The 20,721-nt window shown below is 37.4% G+C and overlaps 1 protein-coding gene across 1 annotated transcript; it reads left to right on the top strand.

Moving 5' to 3' along the window:
* The first annotated feature begins 15,257 nt into the window (after nucleotides 1-15,257).
* Nucleotides 15,258-19,828, top strand: LOC143853031 (large ribosomal subunit protein uL23). Its single transcript, XM_077362734.1, has 4 exons — nucleotides 15,258-15,404; nucleotides 17,415-17,468; nucleotides 19,119-19,482; nucleotides 19,625-19,828. The coding sequence occupies exons 2-4, from the start codon at nucleotides 17,450-17,452 to the stop codon at nucleotides 19,707-19,709; spliced, it is 468 nt and encodes a 155-aa protein (XP_077218849.1). The 5' UTR covers nucleotides 15,258-15,404; nucleotides 17,415-17,449; the 3' UTR covers nucleotides 19,710-19,828.
* Nucleotides 19,829-20,721: the final 893 nt, after the last annotated feature.

Below are 20,721 nucleotides of genomic sequence, written 5' to 3'. Positions count from 1 at the left end.
ATTGGATCAATTATCAATGGGGGACAAAAAATAGGTGGAATTATCAACAGGACCCATGCTTTTCAGAAATTATCAACGAGGGACAAAAGATGTCTTGTCATTAAAAGCTGGACGAAAATGCCCTTTTTTTATGCAACACGTTTTGCTTTTCCACTTTCCCCTCTTCTCTCTTCTTTCCCTCTTCTTTTTTACTTTTTCATTTTCAACTTTGTTTTTTTTTTTACCTTACCAGTCATCTTCTTCATCATTTAGCCACCTTTGGAGGTAGGAAAACTCAAAAATTCGAAACGTGAGTTCATTCCCATCTATCTTTCAATATCTAGGTTTTGTTTTTCATTTGTTTTAGGGTTTTGCATTTCTCCTTCTCCCTTTCAATGGAGGACGAGGAAGATGAATCATACGGTAGAAAGAAAAAAAATGTGAAAATGAACGAGTGAAAAAAAAAAAAGGAAGTAAAAACGTGTTCATAAGGGACTTGATAAGCCCATTTGGAATTTGGTAACCCCATTTTGATACTGGATAACCCCAACCCCGGAGACTTGAAAACCCCCTTCCAAAACTCCAGTACCCTTGGACAATTTTAAGGGACTTGATAAGCCCATTCGTAAATTGGTAACCCCATTTTGATACTAGATAACCCAAATCCCAAATACTTGAAAACCTCCTTCCAAAACTCTAATACCCTCGGCCAATTTTCAGGGACTTGATAAGCCCATTCAGAAATTGGTAACCCCATTTTAATACTTGATAACCCCAATCCTAGAGAATTGAAAACCCCCTTCCAAAACTCCAGTACCCTCGGCCAATTTTCAAGGACTTGATAAGCCCATTAAAAATTTGGTAACCCCATTTTTATGCTAGATAACCCCAATCCCAAGGACTTGAAAACCCCCTTCCAAAACTCTAGTACACTTGGCCAATTTTTAGGGATTTGATCACCCCATTCGGAAATTGGTGACCCCATTTTTTATACTAGATAACCCCAATCCTAGAAACTTGAAAACCCTCTTCCAAAACTCCAGTACCCTCTGTCAATTTTCAAGCACTCGATAAGCCCATTCAAAAATTGGTAACCCTACTTTTGAGAGTTACTAACCCCCTTCTAGAGAGTTGATAAACCTCTTCTGCTACAAAACCCCCTGTCTATAGCAACTCTTCTAATGGCATTATAATTCTGCTCATGATAGAAATAACAAAAAAATAGATGTTGTTTTCATTAAATGTGCTTCATGTATTACATCCCAATTTATGTATTACAAAAAAAAAAATTTAAGTAAATCAAAAAATGTGTAGCTATCCATTCATGTTTCACATCAACTTTTTCTTATACAACCACTTGTCTTCCAAAAAAGTGAATGAAGCCATCCATGCATTATCTCTAGAACTCACTCTAAAAAACAAATCGCTTAAACCCTAACAAGATAAATCAGAAACAGAGGAATGAAAAATAGTGCAAAACCCTAAACAAAAAAAAAAGAAAAACAAAACCTAAATACAAAGAGATAGATGGTAAGAACTCAACATTCAAGTTTTCAAGATTTGCCAGCAACAATGGTAGTTGAACAAGGAGGAAGATGACTAGTAGGGTAAAAAATCAAAAAGGTGATAATGGAGATGTAAAAGAAGAGGGAAGAGGGAGAAAACAAGGTCAAAACGTGTTGTATATGCCAAAGAGTATTTTTGTCCATCTTTTACTGACAGGACCTCTTTTGTCCCCCGTTGATAATTTTTGAAAAGCATGGGTCCTGTTGATTGATAATTTTGCCTAATGTTTGTCCCCCATTGGTAATTGGTCCTAAAATATTTTTTGGGAATTGAGATCGCGTGCTTCAAAATGGGCATTTCTCTCTATCAACGGAAATACACTCCGATAGAGCAAAAATTGAAATTGAATGCCTCTGATGGAGAACTCTTTCCTGATCCTTCTATATATAGAAAATTGGTTGGTAGACTTATCCACCTAACTATTATGAGGCCAAACATTAGTTATTTAGATAATTTGGTGAGTCAGTACATGCACGTGCCTCGCCAATCTCATCTTGATGATGCCCTACGCGTTTTGCGCTACTTGGAGAATTCTCCTGGCAAAGACATTTTCCTTGGAGACAGCATAATCTCTTGGAGGATAAAGTAACAACAGGTAGTTTCACACTCTTCCGTCGAAGTAGAATATCATTCAATAGCCTCGGTCACCTGTGAATTGTCATGGCTGTGCTATGTTAAATGATTTAGGTGTACCTCATCCTTAGCCATCTGTTCTTCATTGTGACAACCAGGTGCTATACACATCGCCGCCAATCCTATGTTTCATAAGCGAACCAAACACATCGAAATTGATTGTCATCTAGTTCGTGATGAAATTCAATCTGGACAGCTCCAAACATGACTCACTCCTCTACAATGGGCTGACACCTTTACCAAGCTACTGGGCAAAGACCATTTATCTCTCCTGATTCGCAAGCTGCCATGATTGACGTCTATGCACAACCTTGAGGGGGAGTATTAGGTTTCTATATTAGGTGAGGTCTGTACATATTCCATGTTAGGCATGATTTGCACCTCTGGATTTATTGGCATGATTCAGCCATTAACTTTAGATGATTTGCACGTTACATATGCTATAGTTGGCATGATTTACACCTCTAGATTTGGAATAATTCAAGCATTGACTTTGGCATGATTTTGGGATTGCTTTTATTGTATTTTAGGACATTGCTTTTATTGTTTTTTCCATATTATTTATCAATCCCATGATTTAGGGATGGTTTACATCTTGTATTATGTGCATCTGTACACTCATTCTCATTGGAATAGAAATATACACAATTCACCACTCCCTTCTTTTTTGCATTAGTTTCATAGAATAAGCCAACGAAATTTTAAAATTTCTCCAAAATGCATGAAAATGGCGGAGATATTTAGATCATTGTTTTCTCAAGAAAGATGGAAATCGACCACAATGGTGCTCTAAGGAAAGTTTCTAAGAGCATTGCTGAATGGAAGGCACCCTAAGAGGGATGATAGATGCAAGTTTAAACAGAGTGATAGATGTGGTGGTTGATCATGGATCCAATGAGGCACCCTTGTGTTAGAGTAAATAATATCTCACCAATGTATGGGGTTGAGATCTAACCATTGGATTGGTTGTCAGAGATGTGCTGGGATAGATTTGGTAAATACACTAAATTATGTAGTTAGAATAGATTAAGACAATGTTTATCTTCTTCTTTTTTCATTGATTGTGCTTTAAGGCCCTGTTAGTTTTTGACAAAAGATTGTGAGTCCAAAATCAATTATTGTGTTTACATAATCTCAGAGCACGTCTGTCGGATATGACCCTAATCGCAACACAGAGATGCAATTAAAATTATATTTCCTCCATTTGAAGTTAAAACTTAGGCCTAGTTATAGTTATATTCTATCTATAATTATTTCATTTGTATATAGTATAGCATTATTTTGTGTTTTTTAAATTTGATTTGGAAGAAAAAAAATCTAGTGCTAGACCGCTGACATCCGCCACAGGGTAAACCACCGCCTCTCTGCTGCATAGCTCCTTATTTACATGGGGACTGTAAAATCTCTTAATCATATTTGTTGTGATGTTCATGAATGGTTCAAAATATTAGATCCGATATCTGTTATTAAGAATGCTCGTATTGCAGAATTTTTCGGGAAAAGTTTGGAAAAGAAAAATATTACTAACTATTACAAAAAAATTAATAATAATAATAATTAGAACCAAGGGTCCTTCAATTTATGACAATATACCACTAAAATTTCATCATTTTTGTGTCCTCCATTGGTAATTGTTCTGACATTTTTCAGCTGAACAAGGCTGTCGTCACCCATATTTATCCATACAGAGTGCCGGTCCGGTATAAAGACGTGTAGCCGAAAATAGAAGAATAGCCTTTTCTGATAACCTAGATTGACGAAATTACCCCTATCAAAGAACCAAGGGTCCTGAAACCGAAATTTTACGAAATCCAAAATTTCATATTTCCCGAATTTCGGCAAATTTCCACCGAAATTTTGAAATTTTTAGAAATTTCGGCCGTGAAATTGATTTTTTTGAAAAAAATATATATTAAAATAATACTTTTTTTTACCGGATCTCGGCCGAAATTTCTGGATTTCTGCCAAGGCCATACCGAAACCAAAATTTAAATCCATGATCAGAGCCAACCATTATGCTTCATCAGCAAAGGTGTCTTTTGGATTTAAACCTCTACCTAGTGTAAGCATTTCAAAGCTTATCTAGAAACTTAACCATGTTGCTCCTTTTTCAACACAAAATGGCAGGTTCGTCCTAAAAAAGTGTACAATGTTTTAGATAAAATCACTGCTTCTTTACACTAACAATCCACTTGTAAATATGACTATGGCATATTAAAATATGTAATCATTTATGTAGGGCGAGCCTAGCTTTTCGTGTAATAATAAAGGGGCCATTCGGATATCATCATTTTAAAATCCTGGATTTCTTCAAATTCCAGAATTGAAAAAATCCTGATTATTAAATCCTGGATTTTAAAATATGATGTTTGGATAACATTGTGTAATTTTCAAGGATTCATAATTATGCTATTTCGATGCAACCATGGGCTCCAAAATCACCGATTTTTTGTTTTTAATGTTTAATTTTCATCAAGGAATTGTATTATAGCATGTTCTATGTACCTTTTTAGGATACTATGAATCAGAAATCAGCTCTTTCGCCATAAATCTAACCTTTCTCCAATCAAAATAAACATGCAAGCAAAAATTTTCATTTCAAAACTTAACACATTATAAAGATATGGAAATTACTACATAGAATATCATCAAAACAAGCCTCACTGAAATCTATCCGTAGTATAATCTGACAGACACTGCAACATCGTTCTAACAAGAAGCCAAAGCTAGGCATACACAAGGTATTAGGTTTTGAAACAAGATAGTCTTCAATTTCCTTGAACATCCCAACCATATTAGGTTTTGAAACAAGATAGTCTTCCCAACCATACTCCCCATCATCTCTTCAGTCTCAGCTTCTGTTGGTAGGATACCTGCAGAGTTTAGTGCCTCCCACTGATCTTGGATAAACTGTCCCCCATCAGACCAATATTCAAATTTGGGCTCAAATGAAGTAGACTTCACTTTCATTTAAGACCATCATCAACCACAGAGTATTTGAAGACGCACTTCTCGACATTGATTGCATCCACATGGTCCTTCCAGTAGCTTAAGTCCTTGATGGCTGCAAACTAGAAGGTAACAGAAACATCAGTTATTTATGACCGACGGATCAAATTAAAACATGAATGCAGAAGTAGAATGTTACCATGAGTGAAGTTAGATTGTTTAGTGATGCCAACCCCACCATGTCCTTCGAGAAGGACGATGCTCGATTCTCAATATAGTCTGGGCATTTGATTTTCTTGCAAAAAAGATGAACCAAATGAGGGAAAGAGAGAACGAAAGTAAAAGAAAGAAAGATGGGAGTATAATTTGTCAAAGGGACGCCTTCTGCTCATCATGCATACAAGCAAAGGGTTCCTCATCACTCAGATAGGTCTAAAATCAAGTCAACTGGACCAAGTTTGGGGTCAACCGCTCGAGTTTCTAAACAGACTGCACACATCCAATATAAGAATGGTGTTTTTTGTACCATACGAAACATAAGTAAAAGAAATGGCTAATCGATTTTACATGTGTATCTCTCTTTCTTTTTCTGTTCTGAAACCAAATGGTGTTTCATTATATAATACATTCTTTAACTAAGCATATATATAGACAAGCTAGATATCAGGCCAAAAGTAGGTTATTTTGTCTTTCCATTCACACGATAAACCAAGGGTTTAATCTCTTTTCTCTCATGCTCATAGATGCAGGAAACGCCTAGGGAGGGGGGAAATGCGTTTCCAAGCGACGCGTTTCCGAAACGGGTACGAAACGCTCTTCGGAAAATTGTGAAACGTATGTGAAACGTTTGTGAAGCGTCGGTGAAACGTATGTGAAACGTTTGTGAACCAAAGAACCCCTTTTATATATTTAGACTTGAACCTAATCTAACTGTAACTAACTACAAGCACTCATTTAACAAGGGTTCTAAAACTATGGCAAAAGCATTTGCAAATTGCAATCCACCACAGTGCAAAATTATAAATCAATCCAATGCAATTCTACTAACTATGCCACAAAAGTTATGTTTTTTTCCAACCAACTAACCATAGATCTTAATAGGGTTGTTCACCATGGGGATAACATGTCGAGGATTATTTTAGGGCAGTGATAAATCGACCCCAAAATATCTTAAATCGACCACCTGTGTGTCTTTCTCTCTCCTCTGGGTTAGAGAGAGAAAGATACAGGGGTCGATTTAAGATATACGGGGGTCGTTGTCCTTTTCTCTAGAATAATATGGTGAAAAACAAACAAGTTCATCAAAATAAAATCATACAAGCAGCATAGCCAATCCCCATTGTGAACAGCTCCATAGAATACAAGCAGTAGCTTCAAAATGATAAGCAGACGCATAAACATAATTAGCTCCTCCTTTTCTAACAGTTTTGATGGTTCGCCTATAGTTATGCTAAACCGAATACTGTAAAGTCTGTAATAAATGGGTTTGTACTTTGTACTCTGCAAGGGATGTCAATGTGCTTTTTGGGCTATGGTTCATCCGAAATAGTTAGGATCATCCACAATAGGGTCACCTGGTCTATTGTTAGAAAATGAAGGATCCAACGGTTGGATTGGGTTAAGATCTCACTGTTGGATCATCTTGGAGGTAGATTGGGTAAGTTGGCTACATGAAGCAACTAGATTTATCTAGACAATGGATAGAAGAGGCAAGCAAGAGAGAATAGAAAGTATATTTGATTAGGTAGATTTGATTAGGATTCTTTCCCTCCATAAATATCTTGATTTGATTCTATGTTTATCATGTAGGTGCTCTATATAAGCACTAACCTACTCTTTGTAATACATCCAATTTTAGTGAAAATCTCTAAATTTATCATCTATCACATCATCATCTTAGAAATCCCAAACAAACCAACAGTCATTAGGTATAGGTACTTTGAAAACAACCCAGAAAACATTAAGAAACCAAAACATACAAAATGAGCAAATTCTGAAACCAAACATAGTCACAGCCTCACAGGTAAATAAACATTGTTATATGCCAAATTCCATTAGCTCATTAGCTCATTATGTTCTTGAAAGCATTTCATTCTAACACGAAACAAAAGTTAAAATATATGGATTTAAATTTGGTAAATGGTAACATTTTTTTTTTTATTAAGTTACACTTTCATCTTATTTGGTTATGATTTCATTCATTTTTTTTTTAATGGTGTTATGATTTCATTCATCTAGGTGCAGTTTTGAAGGAACCCAACATAATTGTGTTTTTTTTTTAACATTTCGAGAGGATTCCAATCATAAGTTGTGTTGTTTAGGATTCCAGTCATTTAAGGCTTATTAAAGTCGCTAAAGATAATCAGTTGGGGATTCAAGAATTGAAAGGGTGACTACAAAACTTAAAGGGAAATGTCTTGGAGTATAAGATTTAGAGGAGCAGATTACAAAATTTCAAACCGGCAACCAGAATAGTGCAGCTCAAAAGAACCCTTAATAACCTTCATAAAGAAAATGGTATCACAATAGTAACAGGGTCTTTTCAACAAGAAATCAGTGCAGAATGGTTCTAACTTAAGGGAAGATTTTGAATGGTAACTTCTAGTCACTCATTGTCTCTTAGATTAAAAATTGAGCTCTATTGTATGTTTCACATATGATAATAGATATTGATGAAACTTGTGACGAAAAAATTCACGTGTTTCGCACATGACCCATTATTTTGAAGTTGATTGATGAGAAATCAGTTCTAAGACTTTGTACTATTTATTTTTTTGGAATGGTAAGACTTTGTACTATTTTAAGGGAAAAGGAGAGCTAAAGGTCAAGTTTACATGTAGTTAGTGATAGATGGGGATATTTCACCGACCCGGAACGTTTATAGACTTCAAAGAAACCTCACTAGAATTTTCCAAGAAGGTTACAATTAATTCCAAGTCAAGATCTGTCTGTGATAATTCTGAAACTGTAAAATGATGTGTGTCACAATCAAAACGGCAGCACAAAAATAGAGATCCTAGGTCTTACAATCAAAATATTGTTCTAAAATCAGTATGAGACAAAATTGTGACAGTAGATGAGAAATCACAATTTGTAATACAAACCTATTGGCTTCTGAAACTGACAATCCCCACAAAGCACCTGTAGCCCTTTCTTAAAGGCCTTGAGAGGCATCTGAGCAAGTTTGTGCAAGAGTAACCTAAATAAACAGATAAAAAATGGGCATCAGCAGATGGAAAATCTTTTACATTAAACTAATAATCAAAAGAAAAAGATCTTTGTTCACTATTTTGAGTTCAATTTTCAATATCAAATATATAAAAAACATTAAAAAAAGGAAGACAAAAGATCTCTTGAAGCAAACAAATATGACATACCATGAAAAATTAAAACCTCGTGAGGGGAAAACTTCCATACCCATAGCAAGAAACATGCATGCGGTCTTTTGTTGTTTATGTTATATGGAATCATTCCTCAGACAAACTTTCATTGTTTGTGTTACATACAAGAGTTTTATTGAGTGTGCATGTGTGTGTTATAGAAGACGTAGGATAACTCAATTTAAGGCTACAGAGCACAATCCACATAGAGCTAAGCTTGCAGCCTTAAACTCTTTAAATCATTTTGAACCTGCTACCAGATACCAAAGTAGAAAACTTACACTAATATAAACTCCATCTAGCATATATCGAAGGTGTTTCAAAGGCTTCATAGTTTGCACATTCAAATGACCTAACTGTTCACGGTAACTTCTTCAAATTACAAAGCTACTATGAGAAGCACTAGCATTCAAATGACATTGTCGGTTTCATGAATAAAATGATCAGCAACTTCACAATGTTTAGGCCTCTATGCTGTCCATTAAACTACAAGTCGACAGACTGGTCTCAGCTCATTGTAAATGTTTTAACCGAGAGAGTCACAGTAACTGAGCATAGTTACCTCTAAATTCTCATCAAACAATCAAATATTGGAATATCAAATGCTTGAATACTAATGAAACCATTGAGCACTGTGCATCTGAGAATTGTTTTACACCGCACAAATATGATGGAGAGAGAGATAGAGATAGAGATAGAGAGATCTGCATGCCTGTCCAACGTGTCTGGCCGTATAGCTCTCACTGTATCTTCCTCTTGTAAGATGACTTCAAATCTTCGAGAAGTGGATGTTGGGGGGGGGGGGGGGGGGGGGGGAGGGACTTATCATTTTAGCACAAGGAACTACTTCCAGGTTCCTAAGTGTATAGGGCAGGTGGTAAGGCAACATCTTCAATTCTGGACAAAAACTAACCTCTCTCCTCCCTCTTCCACATTCAACTCCCATTTATTCATGTTGTGAAATAAGAGCTTCCCCAATGGGAGGAATGGGAGCTTAACATGGAAGAGGGAGAGATGCCATGTCTCCTTAGAATGTATATTACAAAACAAAGGACGTGTTTGATAAAATGTGAATATCTCCTGCTTTTATCTGCAAAGTTAAATCAAAATGTGAATAAGTATTATTAGAATATACATTCAAAACAATAAGCAGGATTCTGAGCACAAGTGATAATTATTGTGCACAATTAACAAAAAAATCGAGGCACATCAAGAAATGATAATATTTAAGGTCGTTGGTTTGCATGGGAAAAAAATAACTAATCCGGGTACCAAGATAACAAAAGTAGAAATAATTTCATGGGACAAATTTTGATCATGGTAGGTACACCTTAGATTTTCAACATCTCCAAGAGAATAGAGGCGTATTTTTTTTTTTTTTTGAGCTTTAGAGAATAGAGGCGCATTCCCGCATTGACATTAAACCAATGTTACCTAGAACGTGGTTCGTACGGGAATGGAAACGGGTTCGCTGGTTAGTCAAGTACACGGTACAACGGGTGTATGCCGCACCATATTTATTTAAAGAGAAAATTCCAAACTAAAATATATAAAATTTGAAGATCTCAAAATATCGCTAAATAAAGTACCATCATATATCACATACTCAATCCTAAAAGAAAGCAAACTGAAAACAAATATCCGGTTCTCAAAAAAAAAAAAAACATACAAATGACCAAATGAATAAGCTAGTGTGCAGTTGTCTTTCCCTTGTCTATTGAAATGTTCCCTCTTGCAAAGATGGATATGCGAGTTTGTTTTCCGGGACAACAGGATCGTCATTTTTAGCAATCTGGATAGCGAAAGTACCATGTTTGGGGTCGCGCGATAGGATGGCAGCGACCCCTATAACATTGGTTCAAACAACTATCCAATGAAAGGAACAGGACAAAGAAACAAAATGTGAAGAAAAAGAAAATAACAGTATTCATGAAATACTATGGCATTCTAACAGATGACTCTAGAAAAGATATGTAAACAAGGCAATTACACATGACTCACATGTTGTACGGCCAGAGGCTCCCGAATCAATGACCCACCGAGATGACCTCTTTGAAGCAAAAAAATGCAGGATTAACTAAGTAAACAAAAGTAGCCATGGATGTAGAGAAATGGCTTATGAGCTATCAGGATGATTTAACAAACTTTGCATACTCATATCAGTTTATAACACCAAACTTATCCTGACATTTACATAAGTAGTGATTAGTACCGGAAAATTTTATGTGGGTCTAAATTTGTTAGAGGAATTAGATGAAAAAATAGACAAGTAAAGGCATTAGAAAGTTCTACTCATGAACTGTTTTGAAAAAAAAAAAGATATTTGGGAATAGTTTACAACTTCCAATCTTAAAAACTCAAATCTATCCAAGAATCAAGAATCATTGAAGCCCACAAAATCTAGAATCCTAACCTCGGATAAGCCCCAACATGAACAAAAATAGATACAACACACTTCAATATTTTCTCTAGAAATTCAAGTGAAAGGAATTATACAATATGTAGACAGCATTATAACAACCCTAAGTAGGATTTTGATACTTGAGTGAAAACAGGATTAGAAGATAAAGAAAAATAAGAGCAAAATAGAAAAAATGGCGTGAAAAAAGGAAAATATCTCACAGATTCTAAGTAAGAAACAGAAGCATTTATAGAAGGAGAAGGGGGGTCGGTATTTAAAGAGAGGGTTGGTTGAAAACGTGAATCCCGTGTGGGAGAATAAGAGATTCTCTCTCGTGACACGTGCCAAATATGACAAATAAGGGGGGCGCATCCCATAGAAGAAAAAAATCAAGGGATTTGCTAGGGACCATCCCAAAAGGCATTTGGCGGTTGGGTTGTTTCACGTGAGAGCAGCCACACAGGCTCAGATTTTGTCTTATTGATATGAGGGGGGCTACTGTCACATGCAACAGCCCATCCACAAAATGCCTTCTACGATGTTCCCTATCTAATCTGTAGAGGTTTCCATAATATGCTATTCCTACGATAGATAGTAGGGCTAGGACCATATCCTGTGGAAATGATCCCATCTGCCTTGTGCCCATCAAATGAACGGTTTGGATCTTCCTATGGTTGAAGTCATACCATACTTTTTGAAAAATACTGGATTACACGGGCGTACACCATAGGAAGGGAACTTGAGAAAGAAACATCGAATTCATTTATTTATTGCATTGGAGTAAATTTTCGGTTTTGTGGATATTTTTAGCTGCCATGTAGATTTAAGGGATGAACTTATAGTAGTGGCATGGGGTGTCATTACCAATATGTAGAGAAAAAGAGAGAGAGAGAGAGAGAGAGAGAGAGAGAGAGAGAGAGAGAGAGAGAGAGAGGGGGGGGGGGGGGGGAGGGGGGAGGAGAAAAGGCCGGCGAAGTTTTAAAATCAGTAGAAGGAGCCATAAAAGTTTTAAAATTTCTCGAAAATGTATGAAAATGGCGAAGATATTTGGATCAATGTTTTCTCAAGGGGGGGGACTTGATTCAAGTCGACGGAAATGGTTGCTCCAAGGAAAATTTCAATGAGCGATGTTAAATGGACGCCCTTGCAAAAACCCACTCCCAAGGGTGTCACATTGGATCCAAATCACTATTAAGAGGAATGACAAATGCAAGAATTAAGTGAGGTGATAAATGTGGTGATTGATCATGGATCCAATGAGGCACCCTGTGTTAGGGTAAGGTACTAAGATAGATTAGGGAAATAAGCTAAATTAGGTAGTTAGGTGTTGGGACTCAATAGAACTCAACCTTAGAAGATAGCCAATAAGGGGAGGGTGCTCGTGTCCTTTGTAAGTCGTTCCACATTCTTGCATTTATCCTAATATGGGATCTATGGTTTCGCGTGGTGCGCACACACTCTCTCTCTCTCTCTATCTCTCTATCTCTCTTTGCACGGAAGCAACGTAAGAACTACGAAATCTTCCCTAATGGATTTTCTCCATCCATAGGGGACATCGGGGTTACCAGGACCTACCTCGAGGGATTTTCTCCATCATCGAGGGTACATCGGCGTTACTACACCTCAGTTACAATACTGCAGTCGCAGCACACACCCCTGGCTTGTGCTCCCGGGTCAGAGGCGTAACATTAAGTTAAATTAAGATAACATTTATGTTTTTTCTTTGGTTGGTTATGCTTTAAAGCCGTGCTTGTTTTAGATTTTGACAATTGATTGTGAGTCCAAACCCAATTATTGGGCTCAAAATCGGTTATGGACTCACAAACGGTTGTCAAATTCTAAAACGAGCAGGGCCTAACTGTTCTACAGAAGCATTATTAGGGGGTATAGTGGTGCAGGATTTTTAATCACTGATGGACTTCGCGAAATTGTACATGACCCTTTGGGGGCTTGGACTTTAAATGTGCAGACAATTGGGACTCTTGAGAGTAGTGACAAATTATTATGTTTACAATACATCAAAGCATAGAAGGTTGAATGTAACTGACCCTAGCCACAAAACAAGATGCTACGTTCTCTAACACAAGATGCTACATTCTCCTGGTGAGCGGCTGATCAAGCTGTCTGTCGGACCCCATAGCAAAACTCCATTTTAAACGATGTTTTCTGGAAAAAAATATGCATTTTATACTTGAAGCCATCATCTAGCCACCCACCCACCTAGCCATGCATCGCACTTCACCATCCCGACTGACATTCACCCAGAGGGCCATACCCATCACCCGTTGCCTCCACACATCAACTGCTGATCTTGAACCGACAACCATACTACCCAACTACACTGTCTATTCCAAGCTTGTCACATCATTGTTGCCTCCATGAGACCCAAACACGGGGCAGATAGCATGAACCTCGTTGGGGCACTTCACAATCGTTATCAAGGCATACATAAAGAACAAGAAAAAGGGCAGCCCAGTGGACGAGGTTCCCGCCATTGCGAGATCTGGGAGGGCTAGAAGTACGCAACCTTACCCCTACTTTACAGAGAGGCTGTTTCTGTGACTTGAACCCGTGACCACCAGGTCACAATGAAGCAACCTTACCGCTGTACCAAGGTATACAGAAGGAACAATGGCCTCTTAAAAGATAGGGGCAGTTCACTATCAATATCAAGATAAACATTGAGGAACAATGGCCTCTTAAAAGAGGGTATCTCATCATGTTACCCGGAATTCACACAAGTGCGACCCATGCAGGAAGGTCTCATTTTTCTGATAGAAGGGCATCTTATCATGCCACGCCTCTTAAATTTGTGTCCAATAATCAGTTTTGGACTCAGAGTCCATCCTCAAAGTCCAAATGCCATCACAATCGATTGTCACAATCTGAAATGAACGGCAAAAACAAACAAGGCATTAGCAATAGTTTTAGTTTTAAATAAAGGCGATGATATTTTCACCCCCCTTGCAGTACACATTCTGCCCCTTTTAGCGTGATTTGACCTTAAATAAATGATTGATCCTTATCAATTATTTCCTAAGTAATTGCTATAATTAGTTTCCTTCATTTAAATGATATCTTGTGTTTCATTTGTAATCATTTCCCAAGATTAAAGAAGCTGTGTTATATTTAAATTGTAGAAAATAAATCGAAGGGAGGCAATTCCCAACTGAAACTTGGTGTAACATCCATTTTCATAATTTATAGATATTGGAGTCTTAAAATTTGGCATCAGAGCCAACCCTTCTCTTCCTTCTTCCTTCTCCTCTCTTTCAAGAGAACGACAGGTTCAACCTAAAGAAGTGTCTATTGTTTCGACAAAATCACTGCTTTGTTACACTAACCATCCACTTGTAAATATGGCTATAGCAAATCTAAGATATGTAATCATTTATATAAGGCGAGCCTAGCTTTCCATAAAATAAAAAAGTGTACCCAAACAAGACCATGGTTTTAAATTTCAATCGAAATTCGGATTTCGGTCAAGACCGAAACTGAAATCCACAATACACAAAATGGTATTGGATTTCACCCGAAATAGGTGAAATCTCATGTTTTTAAATCCAAAAATCTAAAATCTCCTAATAACATATAGTATTAGTCCTCCCTAGACCGCGCAATGGCGGGAGCCTCGTGCATTGGGCCCCCCTTAACGTATATTATTAGTCCGAAATTTCGGTAATTTCGGCTGAACTTTGCGACTAAATAAAATATCATCTTTTAATGGTGAGAAGATTTCGACTGGAATTTCTGTTTCGGTGAGGACCTAAACACATACCGAAACCGAAATTTAAAACCATGAACAATACCTAATTTTAACACGGGCTTTTGAGAAGTAGTCCCAAGCCCAACCCAAGTAAGTTTGAAGTCAGCCCAGACCAAGATGAGTGACTTACTCGGGCTTTCAGGCGGGGCCACCAACCCAAATAATTGCTTTTTACCGAGTCATGGTTTCTGGTTACTTTGTTCTTCATTTTAGTACGTATCTTTCAGAGAGATAATATTCACACAATTTTGTCTCTATTCATGAGGTGGGTGGTCTGACATGCGACAAACCAGCCGTGAAATGCCTTTTGCGATGGACCATAGGAATCCCATTTTTTATATTTTTAATATTTACCCATCAAAATATTCACACTCGAGAGAAGTATGAGATAAAAGAGACGAGTGCCAGTATCAAAACAAAAAACCGTGGCAATAAGACCCCAATTCTTGAACCAAGATAACAAGGGTGCATTTGTCAATTAATAGCATTGTAGGGGTAATTGTGGAAATACAGCACACTATATTGGCTCATTTTAAATGAGCGTATGTAACAGACTTTAACCTTATTTAACGTCAATTCAGGTTCAAGAGTGCGAATTATCCTAGAGGGGGTGCGAATTTATCATTCTCCACTTTATTTTACCCTAATCATATTAGCAATTTATTCTCCTGCGCTCTTTGGTGCTGTGGCGTTGAAACCCTACTCTCCCTCTCTCTTTCTCTCGCTCAAGGTATTTTCAACAGATTCCCTTCGATTTCCTATTTTTCTGTTATGATCTCTATATCTTGTTTTCCCAAAGAATTTCTGCTAATTTTCCCCCTTTTTCCTTCTCTTCGGTTTCGATTTCTAGGGTTCAGGGTTTTAATGGAATGGTTTTAGGGTTTAAGATATTGACGAGTTATAGGGTTTAAACTGTCGTGTTTCAGAAGAGCTCTGGCTTCGGTTGCAGAATTACGAGAGGGCTTTGATTATAGTTTTTTTTTTTTTTTAACCAATGGCGTCTTGGTATCTAGGGTTTTAGTTTATTTTCTTTTTCCTTAGGTTTGTTTCAAGATAGATCTGAAATTGGAAGAGGATTCGTATCATTTTAATGTTTACCGGGTTTGGATTTGAGCAATTTGGATCTGAAAATTGACGTGGGTCGTGATTTCTGCCCTAGGTGGAATGCGTTAGAGTGATCTGGATCGCCGATTTGGTCCCGTGGTTGATTGACCATAGATTAATAACCTCCCCAGATATCCTACCATCACATTGTCATTGTTGCATTTTTGGCGCGTTGAATGTGGACCACTGAGCATTTTTTGCTCATTTTTCGATCAGGGGTCCGGTTCTGGGTCTTAGTTGAAGGGCTAAAGATTGTCCCATCTATGTAATGCATTGCCCAATATACAGTCTTGATAATCCTATATGTATTCCACGTGTACTGTGTAGATGGTGGTGACCTTCAAACTACGATGGAGAGCCTCAGTGCCATGCCAAGCTGGAAATTACATGTTGCTTTTGTTTTTGTAGGCCCTTCACAGAGTCTAATTCTTGACACAGATCTTGTTTAGCGATGTGAAACGAGCAATAATTAAATGTGGTGACTTTATGCCGATGGAGTAAAAAGAGTTAGGGGTAGACCGAAAACAACTTGGGTAGAAACCTTGAGGAAAGACTTGATGGCTAGGAACATAACATAGAACATGACCTTGGATAGGAGAGAATGGAAGAAAATGACCATGTAGACGAACCCAACTGGTGTCAGTATTAGACTTTAGTCAATTTGAGCCGGGTAGATTCTTTCACCTTCTTCATGAATATTTTCTAAAGGATTCATTAGCAGACCCCAACTAGTTTGCGACAAAGACTTAGTTGAGTTGAGTTGAGTTGAGTTGAAGTGAGGTGACTTTATGCTGTTCTATTGATAAATTTGCTCCACATATATCATGTTAAGAATGGTTAACACTGATTTAGTTGAGTCAGTTCATAAATCCTATTGATTGAATCCATCTGGAATGGCTTGCTTCTATGCCAGGTCACACCTCCCTCCCTCCCTCCCCATCCTTATATACCCAGTAATGGGCCGTTGGATATGGTTACGTAGGTGTATAGTTTGATGGGATGTGTGGTGCAGATGGAAACTGGAGAGAAAAGGCGTGGAGGTAAAGGCGAAGGATTGGAATTGATTGCCAAAGTTGTGGCATTTTATGGATAAATGGCGTGAAATAAGGCTCATGCAGTTTTTCAGGATTTTAAGTAGGGGTGCAATTGGTAAGCGTTGTGCGAGTTTTTTCTTAAAGATGAGCTGGGTTCAAACTGAACCACGCTCTAAACAAAGTTTAAACTCTACTCCATTGAAAATTCAAAAGGTTGAACCCCTAATTTTAGCCATAATAGTTAATAATGGTAATGCAAATCTGTAATCCAATCGGAGGATGCAATTTTACAAGTGGTGTAAGCATTTAATTAAGATCACAAATTTTATTGTGTATTTTTAAGGATATATGTTGTAAATAGGTTTCATTTGGCAATTGAATGGGTGGGGATATCTTGGCAATTAATTGAATAAAAACTTCTATATGCCTGTAAATTTGTAGTCCAAATGTCGAATAGACTGGGAACATCTGGTATTAGTTATAAGAAGCAATTAAGCAACTGATCAGCTGGGCATCTCTTTATAGCTTAAGTTAACTTTATGAATATTACACTCTGTACTTCGATTCTCCATGTTACTGACTTTGTTGCTTCTTTTCTATAGTCAGCCAACTCATAAGAATCGTTCCACCGTACCAAATGGCCCCTCCTACAAAAGGTGCGCTATTGATATGATCTTCATGTTTTAAATTTTATATAATGTGTAATCCAGACATTGAATATCTGCAATATGGTTAGCTTCTTTAATGAATTTGCTTTTTATTTGCCATTTGTGCTATATATCGTGCATCAGGTTTAGTTGTTTAGTTGTCGCTAAAAATAAAACTGTGAGTTGCAGCTCTTCTTTTTTGTCTTTTTTGTGGCCCTATTTGTTCTAAATCTTTTCAATTATTTATAATTCTATTTTTAGTTTGTAAGCAGTGCTCTCAGCTGCTTCAAGTTGTCCTTGTAATTTGCCACAGTTTGCAAACCTCTACTGTTCGTCTTTTTTTTTTTTTTTTTGCCCTATTTGTTTGAGATCCTTTGAAATGGTTAAACTTGTTCTTATTTGACAACCAATGCTAGTAGCTGCTTTGAGTTTTAACTGTAATTTGCACAGTTTTCACGCCTCATCTTTTTGTCGACTCGTTGGAGATTTTGGAACATGGTAGGTGCTTATGCTTGCTGTTACTTTTTGTGACCCATTTTCAATTTGCTCCTTTTAGTAGCCTGCAAAATTTCTGACAGATAAATTCAAGTATTACACATCTGATCAATATGCGAAGACAAAGCCTGCAGTTGACCTTCTTGTTTTATTGCTGGTTCAATGCAGGCAGTTACAATTTCATCCATCCTAACTTGAAAGACAAAAATAACTTCTTGTTACTTGTCACTGATTGCCGTGTGATTGCATGCATGTGATAATTTTATAGTTAACTACTTAATTGTAATCATACATGACAGGACATCTCTACTTTGTCTGCATTGCTTAATTGTAATCGTACATGACAGGACATCTCTACTTTGTCTACATTGATTAACAGTCTCTCTCTCTCTCTCTCTCTCTCTCTCTCTCTCTCTCTCTCTCTCTCTCTTAACGGTTAACTATTCTAGCAATGGTCTTTAATGGCACTCTCCATTGTGTGTATGTGTGTGTATCTATATATCCTAGTAGAAATGAAGCATAGGGATATCTGATTGTACCATCAAAATCAGACGATGCGAAATTCACATCTTAGGTACTGGGTTTGAGGTCCACTATCAACTGGGGCCCTTACAGCTTCATACTTCCACACTTCGATGCATACATACTCGTTGTATATAACCAATTAGCATGCCATAACATGGAACTGCATATGTACACATGGCCACCACTCGACACGTGCTTGCGGGGTCAGGGAAAATGAAAACCTTCTCAACTTCCAAGAAGAAATACATTTAAAAGCTTCATTTTTTGGGATTATGTCCAGTTGTACATGCATGCTTTTGAGGGGGTTCATATGGATTTGAGAATTTTGTGATAACCTGCATGATTAAAAAAGTAGTCACAAGCACCTCCTGATGATGAAATGATTTTTGTGTGCGTGTGCGTGTGTGTGCGCGTGCTCACGCTTGTTCATTTTGCAAAGAAACCCTTGGGGCTCTAAATCCTTTTTCATGTCAAATTATTTATATATTGGGTTTTCTTTCCTGCCAACCCCAACTAGTTTGGGACAAAGGCTTAGTTGAGTTGAGTTGAGTTGTATTGGGTTTTCTTTCTTCACTTTGGTCGCTATCAAACTTTCGGAGTCCGTGCCTTCGTTAACCCATTAGCACTCATATGTGACAGCTACCTCGAAGAAGCCTGATGCAAAAGCACAGGCCTTGAAGGCTGCCAAGGCTGTGAAATCAGGGACTTCTACCCTGAAAAGGAAGGCAAAAAAGATTCGCACCTCTGTAACATTTCATCGTCCCAAGACACTAAAGAAAGATAGGAACCCTAAATACCCCCGAGTGAGTGCACCTAGAAGGAACAAGTTGGATCATTACCAGATCCTCAAGTATCCCCTCACCACTGAATCTGCCATGAAGAAGATAGAAGACAACAACACCCTTGTCTTCATTGTCGATCTTCGGGCTGATAAGAAGAAGATCAAAGCAGCCGTGAAGAAAATGTACGATATCCAGACCAAGAAGGTCAATACGCTGATCAGGTTAGTGTTTTCTCGCCCTCATCATGCAAAAGGTTTTTTCCTTAAAAGGGTTCTTCTTATCCAACCAATATGCATGTGCAAATTTTTATAATTCATTTCCTATACTGACTTTTTGTTATTTGTTTTTACCCTCTTGAAATAGACCTGATGGTACAAAGAAAGCGTATGTGAGGCTGACGCCCGATTACGATGCACTTGATGTTGCAAACAAGATTGGAATCATTTAGATCAGGGATAAGCTTTTTGTTGTGTTGTTTCTTTTGGTTCTTAGCTGCAGTTTTGGCCTTTCTTTGACAGTGTTAGAGAAATGCCTCGAACTGATTAAATACTAAGATGGTTTATGCTATTTCCTTTTCTTTATTAGTTCAACACTTCTAGATTCATTTTATGTTCACCAAACTGTCGAAGACATGAAGCCTTTTACTAGATTGTTGTTGTTCAAATCTTCAATTCCAGAAAGCTCTGCTGCCTGCTAGATAAAAGAAGGCATTTGTTTATCACAAGGTAAAATTTATTTAGAACCCTAAGGCCCTGTTTGTTTTAGATTATGACAACCGATTGTGGAGTCCCTAACCGATTATTGGACCGAAAATTGCACTAAATTTGGGTGCAATGATCGTTTGGGGGCTCCACAATTGGTTATCATAATCCAAAACAATCAGGCCCTAAATGGTACTGCTATAGTTTTTGTCTCTTATAATTGATAATCATGCTTACTAAATTACATAAAGCTTGTTGATTCGCAGTTTGGATTCCAAAAACATTGTTAGAAACAGTCTAGCTCACAGTATTCACATTGATACTGTAGTATATGGCTGTTTATTGGAAGATTTATTTAAGCTAATGTGGATTCTTTCATGTCTATGAGGAGAACCGAAGACATTTAGGCCACGTTTGGCAGCCATGGATTTTATTTTCCAGGGAATATTAGTTTATCAATGGGTGAGAGAGGGCTAAGGAGGATAGGAGATGAAGAGAGTTGAGATTGCATGACTGAGGAGAAGAAGTCCCTATAAAGCAGGGAAAAAATAAATTGTATTTTGATTGAAGTTTTTCTTTTTCTTGTCTTTCAGCCTTTTTTCCCCGACTCATGTTCTCTCTAATCTGTCCTCCCATCCTACTACAATTTATTTTTCCCTTGTTTGTCAGCCACTTCTTGCGTTCTCTCAATTCTCAGCATCTAAACAGAATGACATGAAGAAAATAATTAAAAGGAGAGATTACAACATGAAGAAAATA

The sequence above is a fragment of the Tasmannia lanceolata genome, unplaced genomic scaffold (assembly GCF_043159265.1).
Source record: "Tasmannia lanceolata isolate RefF3 unplaced genomic scaffold, GAP_Taslan_0.1 ptg000019l, whole genome shotgun sequence".
NCBI classification, from domain to species: Eukaryota; Viridiplantae; Streptophyta; class Magnoliopsida; order Canellales; family Winteraceae; genus Tasmannia; species Tasmannia lanceolata.
The sequence above is the reverse complement of the archived record's forward strand: the minus strand, read 5'-3'. Positions and strand labels throughout refer to the sequence as shown.